The sequence below is a fragment of the Vigna unguiculata genome, chromosome 3, assembly GCF_037176805.1.
Source record: "Vigna unguiculata cultivar grain cowpea cultivar isolate G323 ecotype 2 chromosome 3, ASM3717680v1, whole genome shotgun sequence".
NCBI lineage: Eukaryota > Viridiplantae > Streptophyta > Magnoliopsida > Fabales > Fabaceae > Vigna > Vigna unguiculata.
Window position 1 is genome coordinate 49,971,957 of NC_140794.1, and position 10,588 is coordinate 49,982,544.

The 10,588-nt window shown below is 34.9% G+C and overlaps 2 protein-coding genes and 1 long non-coding RNA gene across 4 annotated transcripts; 2 read left to right on the plus strand and 1 right to left on the minus strand.

The window, feature by feature from the left end:
- LOC114176246 (uncharacterized) lies at positions 1-2,719 on the plus strand. 2 transcript variants are annotated; one of them, XM_028061220.2, is made up of 5 exons: positions 1-150; positions 387-1,187; positions 1,384-1,729; positions 1,987-2,068; positions 2,286-2,719. In XM_028061220.2, the coding sequence occupies exons 2-5, from the start codon at positions 566-568 to the stop codon at positions 2,484-2,486; spliced, it is 1,251 nt and encodes a 416-aa protein (XP_027917021.2). In that variant the 5' UTR covers positions 1-150; positions 387-565; the 3' UTR covers positions 2,487-2,719. The 2 variants fall into 2 exon arrangements, with proteins under 2 accessions (XP_027917021.2, XP_027917020.2); XM_028061219.2 differs by having other exon boundaries at positions 4-1,187.
- Positions 2,720-4,559: 1,840 nt separating this feature from the next.
- LOC114179847 (triacylglycerol lipase OBL1-like) lies at positions 4,560-10,331 on the minus strand. The gene is made up of 5 exons (XM_028066326.2): positions 9,974-10,331; positions 9,199-9,395; positions 8,567-8,600; positions 5,063-5,688; positions 4,560-4,952 (listed from the first exon to the last, which is right to left on the minus strand). The coding sequence occupies exons 1-5, from the start codon at positions 10,260-10,262 to the stop codon at positions 4,704-4,706; spliced, it is 1,395 nt and encodes a 464-aa protein (XP_027922127.2). The 5' UTR covers positions 10,263-10,331; the 3' UTR covers positions 4,560-4,703.
- LOC114179848 (uncharacterized) lies at positions 6,305-8,235 on the plus strand. The gene is made up of 3 exons (XR_003603533.2): positions 6,305-6,544; positions 6,663-6,736; positions 7,919-8,235. It is a non-coding gene; the product is annotated as an uncharacterized LOC114179848 (long non-coding RNA).
- Positions 10,332-10,588: the final 257 nt, after the last annotated feature.

Here is a 10,588-nt window from a genome sequence, read left to right on the forward strand (position 1 = left end):
CCTATCAAAAATATATAGTTACTTCACTGGGGTTCCAACAACGTGACTTGTCTCCTCTCGCAATATTTAACATGTCCACATTCCGGGAATGTCGATCCCTGCGCAAAACGTTGCTTATTAGAATCGATTCTCATCACTAGATTAAGACAGGTAATTAACTACCACCGTGCTTAGCAACAAATCAAGTTAGTTAGTACCTACTCCTGATTTTCGGGTTTCGACTTTGTTGTCTGTCACATTATATAATAATGTGTTTGACAATTGTTACTCCTTGTTACCTGTTATTACCCTCTTTTTTGGTGTAACAAAACAAAGTGGTTGAGTGATGAAGCATGACTAGTCAAAATCTAACGTTGTTTCTTTTTGGGTACAACGAATCTGATCAGATTTAAGTACATCGATATTTCAACCTCAGTTAAAGTAGATTGCAGAAAGAGGGTTAACATAGATGATGGGTCAAAACATGCTCAGCTTTCCACTTTTGTAGTGAGATTTTCTGTTCTTGAATCTTCTCTGGTGTCTCTCTGGATCGGCAGAGCAATTAACTGTTCCACCACCGAGTGTCATGAAGAAGAGTTCTTCATCTTCTTTCCAGAACTTGGGTTCTTTCCCAAGTCCAGGGGCACCGTATTACAGAGAGAGAAACGTTGGGAGCCAAAAGGGGTGGAGTTCAGAGAGAGTTTCAAAGGCTTCAAGCAGCAGCGGCATCAGTAGAAGACACACTATGGCAGGGTTGATAACACCTTTCGGTGGTGGAAGAACAATGCCCTCCAAATGGGATGAGGCTGAGAGGTGGATTTCTAGTCCAGCTTCGGCTTATGCCGAGAGCAGAAGCTCGCATGCACAACTTCAGCGCAGACCCAAGTCAATAAGTGGCCCAATTGTGCCTCCCGGAGTAGCTGCTTTCTATTCAAATTACTCACCTGTGGTTCCTCTGCGCCAAGGGTTGGTTGTCAGAAACTTGGTAGTGGGTTCTCCCTTCTCAACTGGGGTGTTGGCACCTGTTGCTGTTTCTGTTCACCATTATGATCCACATGATGCCACTGTTTTTGGTTATGACATGGACAATGGGATGCAGTTTTCCACTTCTGTGCTCAACGACAATGGTGTGGTGCTTTCTTCATTGTCCACTGCACCCACCACGTGTTCTCAACTGCCTTGTGACCAGTCATCTCCTATCTCCCAAGGTAAATAGATACAGATCACATTGCCCAACAAGACAAATTCATTCATAAACCAAATATACAATGTTTTTAGTTGCTGTAACTAGGGCTTTAGGTCTTTGGTAAGACATCCTGGGTTTCGAAGTCTTTTCTGTTACCAGTACTTGTTGGCATAGGAGAATCTACATGTTTAAAACTATTCTATTGTTTTAATTTACAGATGAGAAACATGATGAAACGATGAATGAGGAAAATGAAGCATCTAATTTGTCAAGATGTGACAAAGGTACTCAAATGAGCCCTGTAGAGGCAGAGAATGATGCACATTCATCTCCTGTGTCTTCTGCTGCCACTTCAGCTGTGGATCAACAAGAATGCCATTCTCCTAAATTAGAGGTCAGAGATGTGCAAGTTGACAGTCAAGCTACTATTATCAGATGGTCCAAGAGGCACGCAACCAAATTGGCCAAAAAAGACTTACTGCACAGCAAAGACTCGAGAGAGATTAGTGCACAAGCCCAGGCTTCATGTTGGGAAATTGACGAGCCAAACATAGACACTTCCAAGTATCTTACTTAAATACTGAAAACCATATATTTTAAAACTCATATTACATTAGTCACTTTGGTTCCTTGGCTAAAGGGTAGCAGCAGAACAATTTCTGGATATAGAATCAGTTTGGAGGCTGCAAATGAATGCTTTTCGGTTCCTTAAGTTTATCTTGGGCATGATCTTTGAATCTCTTCAATATACAGAGAGCAAAATGCATATGATGCTATTGTTTTACTCATGCATTTATCCATAAATTTCTGCTTTGGCGCAGGTTAAAGAGAGAGGAAGCCAAAATCATTGCATGGGAGAATTTGCAGAAAGCAAAGGCTGAAACTTCTATAAGGAAACTTGAGGTTTTTTCTGTTCATCTCAATTAGTATATGGTAGTTTATTATGCCATGTTTGTATGGAGTCCAACACAAATTCGTATTTATATTATCATTGGTGAAAGCAAGATATTGAATTTATTGAAGGAGGTTGCTATATTTCGGTCTATATGATAGAGCGGATAAAAGTGTATATATAGTACAACAACTTAATCTGTTCTAACCATGATAATAATTGGCACAGATGAAATTAGAAAAGAAGAGATCTTCATCAATGGATAAGATTCTAAACAAGTTGCGAAGAGCACAGTTGAAAGCTGAAAATATGAGAAGTTCAATTCCTGAACAACAGGGCAAAGAGGTTTCCAAATGCAGAGTATTTTCGTTCTCCAAATATGCACCGATATGGTCTCCAAGCAGCTGCTTCGGCAGCAATGCTCAGTGATCGATCCCATGTAAAATCCTAAGTTATGAAGGTTTTGACCAGTTTTTAAAAGAATATATTCTACATTGGCTTGATGAGAATTTGATGGAATTCATTGTCATGTGTTAGAAAGCCTTACACCATTATTTGGACCTAGGTACCTAGGTTCCTATGTATTCTGTGTAAATAAAAACCAGTGGTCGCGACCAACTTTGTTTTTTCAATTTTTTACTGCAGGCAGAATTATCACATGATTCAGAATTGTGTAGGTAAGTTAATATTTACACAACCTTTAGTTAGGTTTTTTTAACTCTCTTGAAAGTTGTTTGATTGCTTTGGACCTTAATGGCTTCATTGTGATATAGTTCTTAAAAAAACATTTAGGTGAACTAATGTGTATACAAGTTACCCTTCACCTATACGAGATTTTGAACTTACCAGAACATGATTCTTGGGGTAACATCTATATTATATTCAACTGTATGTCAAGGAGCTTCCATAACAAATAGTAACATCAGTGATCACCTTAAAAAGAAAATTAGTTTATGCAATAATTTACAGAAGTTATAACAAATAACGTATATAAATTAGGAATGTCACGCTGCAGTAATAGTCTTTTTGTCAAAAGAATATTTAGTAATAGTTGAAGGGTCACGAACCGCTTTAAATGGAGTGATACCAATATTAGACTGAAATGCAATATGGTACCAATATTGAATTATAAACAGTGAAGCATCTTAAATACATCTTCTCCAAACAATGAAACAATGATTGAGTGCTTCAGATTGGCCAATCATCTTATTCCCATCATGCACCACCATCGACTTTCATCATCACCACATCCTTGAAATACTCATCCATTAGAAAAACCTTGGATATGGTCCACAATGCATTGAACCCTCACCCATCGAAAAACCTCACACACGCTACTGAAACTTAGGCAGCAGATCCACAACCACTTACTAGTCCCTCCTCTCCTCGTACTGTTATGAACCAATATGGCTCCAAGTAGCTTTAAACATAGTATGTCATGACTTGCTCATAGACTTCATCATGACACTTGGAGTAGCAGGACCATAAATATTGACATTAGTTATTTTGAATGTTCTATTCTTGGAACTTTTATGCTGTGTTTGCTTTAGGGGATTAATTGTTGGTGATAATGAATTAAGAGATGATTTGAGCCTTTTTTTCACTCCATATGAGGGTGAGATAAGGTAATCATTTGCGGGATGAGATGATTTTTTAATTCTGCATGGTTGGAACTGATTTGAATGGATATTATTTGTAAATATCATTTTATTCTCAATTAAAAAGTCATACTTTCACTTGGAACGAAAAGACTCAGAGAAAAAGGAATTCGATCCCTTCCCTTGGAATCGATTCACAACAGCTTGGAACCAATCTACGAGACTTGGAACCCAACTTGGAACCAATCCAAGAGACCTTGGAACCGATCCAATGATAAAGGATCTTATTCCCATCTTTAGAGGAGCAATCCAATGCACCTTGTGAGAGTGGATTCTATTTGCTTTGATCCACACATGGATTACCAAAAAAAAGTTATTTTATATATATCATTTTTATATTTATTAAAACATTTTTTTAATCTTAATTTTATTAAGGATATTTTGGTAATTTTAATTTTATATCTATTAAAACATTTTTTAATCTATCACATCAATCAAATTACATACAAATTTTTACAAACTTTATTTCCAAACTCACTCACCGTTACCTCTAAATCCCGTAAAAAAAAAAAAAACAACACACACTTTACTCTCAAATCCACTCAAATTTATTCATTCATTCTCCCTTAAATTCATCCGTTAAAGTGAACAATTCACTGATAGGGTACAAATTGTCTATGTAAGACTTCAACATAATGCATCATATTATAATGAAAACATATCCTTTTCACTTATTCCTTATACTTTGAATTGATGTAATAGATAGTAAACTAACTCTAATAGTAATGTAGTATTGGTTATTTAGTGATTACTATTAAAACCAGTTATATATTACATTAGTTTAAAATAAATTGATATAATTAAATAAGTAATTCTAGTAATAATTAATGTAATAAATGCCGATTTATTTTCGCAGGTATAACTTTTATTTATTCTTACATCTATCATTTTCAGAGTCTATTGATTATATATGGACCATGTAATTATTCCATTCTTAGATTCTTAGACAGAAAAGAAAAAAAAAAGAAGTTTACAAATTAAGTACCAATCAATCCAAATGTAAGGGAATTCCCAGGCGGGTAATATTAACGTAATCCTGAGTACCATGGGCTGGTATACCTGCGGGAAGAACTAAGCCCAAAACCCTAACAAATCTTAAAAGCCATCCTTCTTCGTATTCATCTCCATATTTATACACAATAGTGAAGCTCCTTATAAGTTCCCACAAAGCATTAATCTTCATCGGTATCATAGCTTTCCACGAGAAGTAATTTTTGTTCGGCTCCTCTTCCACTTTCTACATTAATAATTTTGTCGACCAATTATCAACTTATAAAACATCTCTTTACATTTATATAAAATATTCCAGAAAAATACAAGTTGATGACAATCACCTATATATATTACCTTGCCGTTATAGCTGCTGTCATAATATAGACATGATCCAAAGTGCTCGAATTTCAAGATGCCATCATCGAAGGGCAACCTAGGAACAATGTCGTTGCAGTAAACAAACCTGGAATACTTGATGCCATAATGTTTCAAGTTTTTATCCATGTAACTTGCAAATGTTTTATTTCCAACTCTAGGTTGTCCAAACGTGTACACCCCTTCGAGTCTTTCCAGCAGAAATGTTTCGTCATGCAGCATCAGCATTGCCGGAAACAGAATTGCAAGAGCTCCACCAAGACTATGACCCGTCAAACTAAACTTCGCTTTGTCATTTCCACTCAAATGCTTCTTCAGTAAATCCCTGATCGAGTAATATGCACGTGGACGCTTCTCGTCGGTTTCGATTTCCTTAGGCCATATCAACTCTTCTTTGTTGAAGTCCAATGGTAACCCTAAGGCTTTCACGAAACCAGAGTGGATTCTTCCTACGCCAGGAATCTCAAACCATGAGATGTCCACATCAGTGGACCATGCATCAGCATCAAAGAGTTCGGTTCCTCTGAAAGCCACCATGTACTTATGCTGCTCTTCACTCTTGTCTAACATCACAAAACCCTGAGTTGTAGCTTTTTCTTGACAATCTGCAAAAACTCATTTTCCAAATTATTAATCTTTCAGAACAACTCATTGACACGTTATTTTTCATGTTAATCGAAAATGAAAAATCAGAAAAAAGTATTAAATAAGACATCATGATTATCAAAAATTTTAATTTTGAATAAATTTTGGACTAGTGTAATGTAAGAATTTTATATTTAAAAGAATGAATTAAGAAGTTCATCTCTTTTAATATTTAGAATGTTTTGTACTTTTAATGGGATGCATAGATTTAATTTTTTAGGGCTGAATTAATTAGTCTAAGAAAATGCTTTCTGTTTACTTATTTCTTGTTTCTTTTTGTTTTAATTAAAAATGTTATAATATTTTTACTTTATTTCTGTTTTCGATAAAGTTTTACAAAAATAATGAAAAATAAATTGACTCTTTTATATTTCTACCTTTTTCAATAAAAGAAAATTGAAATTCAAGAAAAAAAATGAAAAACACAAATATAGTCTGCAACTAAAAATAAAAATGAAAAGGAAAACATTTTCTTAAACCAAATATAAATTAGGGTTAATTACTCATTTAATTTCTTTTTTTTTTTCAAAAATATAAGTTGATTTTACAGCTTTTTTTAGTTTTGATTTAGTTCTGATTCATGAGTATTGTAAACCGTTTTTTTTTTCAGTCTATAATTCTTTGGGTCTGGCCTTTTCGTAGGCCCAAGGTCAGCCCTACTATAGGACCCCAATACCCCACTCAGCTTTTTAATTTTCTCTTGTCACCTTTTCAGAAAGCAGCTCCTTCCTCTCCTTCCTATAACTCAAGCAAGGTGCTCTGTTAGGGCACACCATCCTTACGTCTCCGAGCTAGCAAAACCCATTCTTTTTCCAGGTAAGCTGAGCTTTAGAGCTTTTGGTCTGTTCCTTCTCCTTTTCGCACTGTTTAAGCACGTTGGTCAAGCTAGGGTTAAGTCTCTTAACTTCGTTTTGTACGAATCTTCCTGTTTCAGCTTTCTAATATAGTTCTTGGAGTTGTGGTACTTTCAGTTGCGGGTCTGTTTCGTGTTGTTAACATCTAAGCAAGGTAAGGGAAGCTAGTTTTCTTCGTCTTCCGTTGTAGGTGCTTGTTTGCCCTTCTGTTGTTGCATAAAATGAGTTGGAAAATGTTTGTGCTTGTGTGAGATCAAAATTAAGATGTTTGGTTTGTTTGTTATGGGTTGCATGCGCGGAACAATGGGGGAGAACTGGTATTCTCGCCCAGGCGAGAGCTCGCCTCGCCTAGGCGAGAATAGCAGAAGTTCGCCCAAGATTCTGCCTCGAGCGCTCGCCCAGGCGGCCAGTCACGTTTTGAGCGACGCCTTGTCTCGCTCAGGCGAGAAGGCCTCGCCTGAGCGAGAGCTCGTGAAATCTCCCAGGGGCCACTATTGCATGTCTCGCCTAGGCGAGAGCCCACGATTTGAGCGAGGCAAGCTCCTCGCCTAAGCGAGGTTTCTAGCTTGGGCGAGGTCAGTGCAATGGTGAATGCGAACACTGTCTTCTTGACTGTTTTGATGATTTATTGCATGTATTGTCTAGATTATTCTTCCTAAATATGATGTACGTGAATATGCTTGGGTGTTTAGACTTTATGAACGAAATTGGCATGCTTGGTATGAGATTGATCATGGATTTGTGGCTTTGTGATGCCTTAACATAAGAATTGGATGAAGGAAATGAAAGAAGTGGAATTGTATGAGAAAAATGATTTTGATTGTGTGATAGGCATAATTCCATGAGTCTCGTGGGGAGATCTCATGGTAGTGTGTAGTGTATATGTTAGGATAAGGATTCAAGTAAGGATCGCATCCTGAAACTCTAAAGGGTCAGTGAGTCTCATGTAGAGCAAACTGACCCAAGTGGTGAGAGTAGCGGGAGGCCCTAGTCTTTGGTAGGATAATGGCCTTAGACACTTAAAGGCTAACCTTGTGTGTGGTAGGGTGAAACCCATTGGCAATGGCTTTGCAGAGCAGTAGAGGCCACCACAAGTGCAAGCGTCCAGTGAATCCGATCCTAGTATATGTATCCGGATAATTGAGTCATAGTGTCTTGCTTATTTGCTATAATGTGATTCTTGTGCCTACTGTGTTGTATGTTTGGACTGTTTCTAAATATTTCTCTGCGATAACATGCACAATTTAATTCACTCTAGCTTACCCTGTTATTTCTTTTGTGTGTGTGTCTTTGTTTTGATTTCTCTTTTGCGATGATCACCACATGGTGGGAGCAGATGGAAATACTTTTGGAGGTAGGCCTGATAGTGGTAGCGGTGCAGCTTAGTAGGCTCGTTGATGTGGCCCTCGAAAGATAATTCTATGGCCCTAGTACCTTTGTAATTCTTAGCTCTAGGAGCTTTTCTTTTGCATAACTGTGAACCTTGTTGATTCTGTTTTGGCTATGACATGGTTGTATGCCTAGAACCCCTTTCAAGTACTCTTATGGATGACTGTAAAAGTGTATTCCCTGACTATGGTTTTTCATCAGTTTGCTTTGCTCTTTATTATTATGAATATGGAATGTTTTATTTAATAGATTAATCTATTTAAATGGGATGTCACAAGTATTGATGTAATTTAGTTATAATTTTTAAAAAATTGATGTAATTTGATTTTTTTATTAAATTTATTTAAAATGGATCAAAGAGTTTTCATTAAATTTGACATTAAAAAATATTAATTACACAAATAAAACAAATCATCTTTATTATAAAAGTTTCAATTTTGATGAAAAGTTTTTCATCCATTTTAAAAAATTTAACAAAAATAACTAAATTACATAAATTTAAACAAATCAAAACTAAATTAAGACTAAAAAAATTAACTTACACTTTTAGATAAAAACAGAAATAAAAAGAATAATTAAACCTATAAATTATTACCATTCCAGTAGTCACAACATTCAACCAGCTCCATCTACATGAGAGCCAAAAACTAGCATGAGTGTAAGATTGAGAAACTCTAATTCAATAAGCTTAACATGTTTATGGTAATTTAAAGACTGAGAAACACTGAGAATTTTATATGTTACATGTACATGAGTGTATCAATTAATAATAAGAAACACTGAGAATTTTATATGTTACATGTACATCCTAAAATTTTTCTGCGGTTTTAGGTAAAGTAGTAAGTATGGTTTGCTTAGCTTCTATTACAGTTTATAACTTGTAAAAGATTATTTACATTCGTAAAGATTTATAAATTTGTTATCATTGTAAAACATGATTATTAACAATCCTTTGAAAATAAGAACCCCATTATTCCAATTAAACACAACATTATTATTGGACAGGTAAAAATGAGAATGAATTACATAGTATACTAGAAACTAATGAAACCTATATCTGGGCGTATCTCAATTTTCCCCTAAGAAATGCCTTGTTTATATCATTACAGATATTTCATTCTATTTTATTCAATTTTCCATTTCATTTAGTCCCTTTCCATGCATTCAAACATACACTAAATAAAATGTTTATTACAAAAGAAACATGAAATGTTATTCTATGTATACCTTCCAGTGATCTACCACAATATCATGAACGAAAGCTTTATTCTCGTACGATACTTTAGAAGCCATCACAGACAAAACAGCGTTGTACCTGTCGGGGTCTTCAATTTTGACGCTTTTGTCTAACAACCCTACTCGCTTGTCCAAATGACCAATTATTGATACATAATTTTTAGACTCTTTATTCACTACCTCCTTACCTGTCCGTAAGAGTGGACAAAATACAGAAATTATAAACTTCATTATTTTAATTCAAATTTAAAAGCTTGTTAATAGTTTGAGAAATTATAATTACCATGAAATCTTAATTATGTTTTAAATTTTTTAAACGTGTAATGAATTCAATATTATTTTCCCAAATGCTAAAAGAAAAGTTAACCTTTAAATTTCAAAAAAAAAAAAGTATACGTAGCTTTAATCCCTCAAATTTATTGTTTAAAGACTGTACTTTAAAAAAAATATCATTTTAGTTTCTTAAATTTATTAATTAAAGATTAAAAACACATTTCTTAAATTTAGACACTAAAAGTATACTTACAATTAAAAAATAATTATTTTATCAATAGTGTCGGATACTGGTTTTTTTTCAAGAGAAAATAGTTAAAGTAGTGAGTCTTTCTTGAAATGAAGTTCTTCCATTCATTCAAGTATAGTAATCATACTTACTTCTTGCAACATCATGAAGAATTGAACTATATATATGCAATGTGTTAGATTTGGTGTTCCTCAGAATATGTGAAAACATAAAGTTGAGTACAGAAGGAGGAAGATAACAGACCTCGGATACAGTTGAATATGAGCATGAGGACATTGTTGTGGGAAGAAGCGTGAGGGTTGAGAAGATACTCAATGATATCTCCACTACATTTTAAGATATTAGCCATGGAGTGCAGAAGCTTTTGTACTAAGAGCGATGAAAATAAACGCCACTTTGGGTACAACCTTGGCTCTACAATGAACTCAACGCGTTGCAAATCTCTCCCAAACAAGACCAGACAGAGTTGAAACAAACTCATCTTTTCTGGTTTCAAGACCATACATTTGGTGCGGGAAAAAGGACCACTCATGACTAACGACAGAATAACTGGAAGGGAGAAGAAAAGAGAATTTTCGGATGCCTTTGATTGTCTCAACACTTCGACTTTCGCCACGTTTATTTATATGTAAAGGAGCAAGATGAACAAACATTCCGCCCAATGAAAAAGGAACAAGTAATAAATAAGCAAAAGGATGATTATTTTTAAGGTTAAATAAGATATCGATGATAAACCGAAGAAAAATGGTACACGACTCCCATTTTTTTTCATTTCTTAATTTTTAATGTAATTTAGTGTAAGTTATTGATAAATATACTATTATATTTCTTTTTGAAAAAATTAATGATTCATATTAA